This window comes from Dipodomys ordii, unplaced genomic scaffold, assembly GCF_000151885.1.
Source record: "Dipodomys ordii isolate 6190 unplaced genomic scaffold, Dord_2.0 Scaffold195, whole genome shotgun sequence".
Lineage (NCBI taxonomy): Eukaryota > Metazoa > Chordata > Mammalia > Rodentia > Heteromyidae > Dipodomys > Dipodomys ordii.
The window spans coordinates 2,838,250-2,839,584 of record NW_012267411.1 but is presented as its reverse complement, the minus strand read 5'-3'; the positions used below and the strand labels follow the sequence as shown (position 1 = coordinate 2,839,584).

General features: G+C 69.9%; 1 protein-coding gene across 2 annotated transcripts in view; it reads left to right on the top strand.

Annotated features, from left to right (window-relative positions):
* The first annotated feature begins 379 nt into the window (after window positions 1–379).
* The window catches only part of Lhfpl3 (lipoma HMGIC fusion partner-like 3), a 481,936-nt gene continuing 480,980 nt past the window's right edge, over window positions 380–1,335 (top strand). Inside the window, exons 1-2 of one of the 2 annotated variants that reach the window (XM_013034728.1) lie at window positions 380–460; window positions 497–975. In XM_013034728.1, the coding sequence (XP_012890182.1) occupies window positions 534–975 (442 nt within the window). In that variant the 5' untranslated portion in view covers window positions 380–460; window positions 497–533. The remainder of the gene's footprint in view (window positions 461–496; window positions 976–1,335) is intronic. The other variant, XM_013034729.1, reaches the window with a different exon arrangement.

Below are 1,335 nucleotides of genomic sequence, written 5' to 3'. Positions count from 1 at the left end.
CCCGGCCCCCGGCACCACGCGGGGTCCGGGGTGCGGTGGTGGCGGCGCCTCCAGGATTCCTGCGTGGGTGCTCCTGTCCTGTCCTTAGGGCCTCCGGGCTGCCCTCGGCGTCAGGGCCATCCCGGGGGTCGCGCGGGGCGGGCAGCGCAGTGGCCGGGGCGCGCGGGCTTCGCCGCCCGCCTTCAGCTGCAGCAGCTGCAGAGGCAGAGGTGGGGAGAAGGGGTGGAGGGTGGCGAGCAGGGCTGGAGCTCGGGCCAGGCGGGAGGGAGAGCGAGCGAGGGCTGGTGGGGGGGAGGGGGGAGGCGAGCCGGAGGGGTGCTCCGCGCTCCTCCGCCCTCCTTCCGGGAGCGAGGATGCAGACTCTGGAACTGGGGCTGCCGGGCTGAGGCGGAGTTGCAGCGCGCGCGGCTCGGCGAGGGTGTCTCCTGCGCGCGGGGAGGCGGAGGACCGGGAGGCGGAGGCGGAGGAGGGGAAGGGGGAGGAGGAGGAGGAAGAGGAGGAGGGGGAGGAGGAGGAGGGGGAGGAGGGGGAGAATGCCCGGAGCCGCCGCCGCTGCCGCCGCCGCCGCCGCGATGCTCCCGGCTCAGGAGGCTGCCAAGCTGTACCACACCAACTATGTGCGGAACTCGCGGGCCATCGGCGTGCTGTGGGCCATCTTCACCATCTGCTTTGCCATCGTCAACGTGGTGTGCTTCATCCAGCCCTACTGGATCGGCGACGGCGTGGACACCCCGCAAGCCGGCTATTTCGGGCTCTTCCACTACTGCATCGGCAACAGCTTCTCCCGGGAGCTGACCTGCAGGGGCAGCTTCACGGACTTCTCCACGCTGCCCTCGGGCGCCTTCAAAGCCGCCTCCTTCTTCATCGGCCTCTCCATGATGCTCATCATCGCCTGCATCGTGTGTTTCACCCTCTTCTTCTTCTGCAACACGGCCACCGTGTACAAGATCTGTGCCTGGATGCAGCTCACCTCCGGTGAGTGCGCGCTCAGCTCCGCGGAGCCGGGGCGGGCGCGGTGGGGACCCCTGGGCGTCCCGGCCGCAGGGCCAGGGACCGGGAGCGCAGCAGGGTCCCGGGCAACTTAGTCCACTCGGGCTGAAGGTGGGTGGGAGGGGGCGGGAGTGAGAGCCCTGGAAGCCCGGAACCCCTCTCCCCCCCCCCGGGGTTCCCCAGCCTGCCACCCCGACGGGGCGCGCTGGAGGCTCTCAGAGCGGTTGGTTGTTGGGCTGAGTCCCGCTCAGAACTAAAGATGGGGTAAGGGAAGCGGCCACTGAGAGAGGTGTGTGTGTGTGTGTGTGTGTGTGTGTGTGTGTGTGTGTGTGTGTGTGTGTGTGT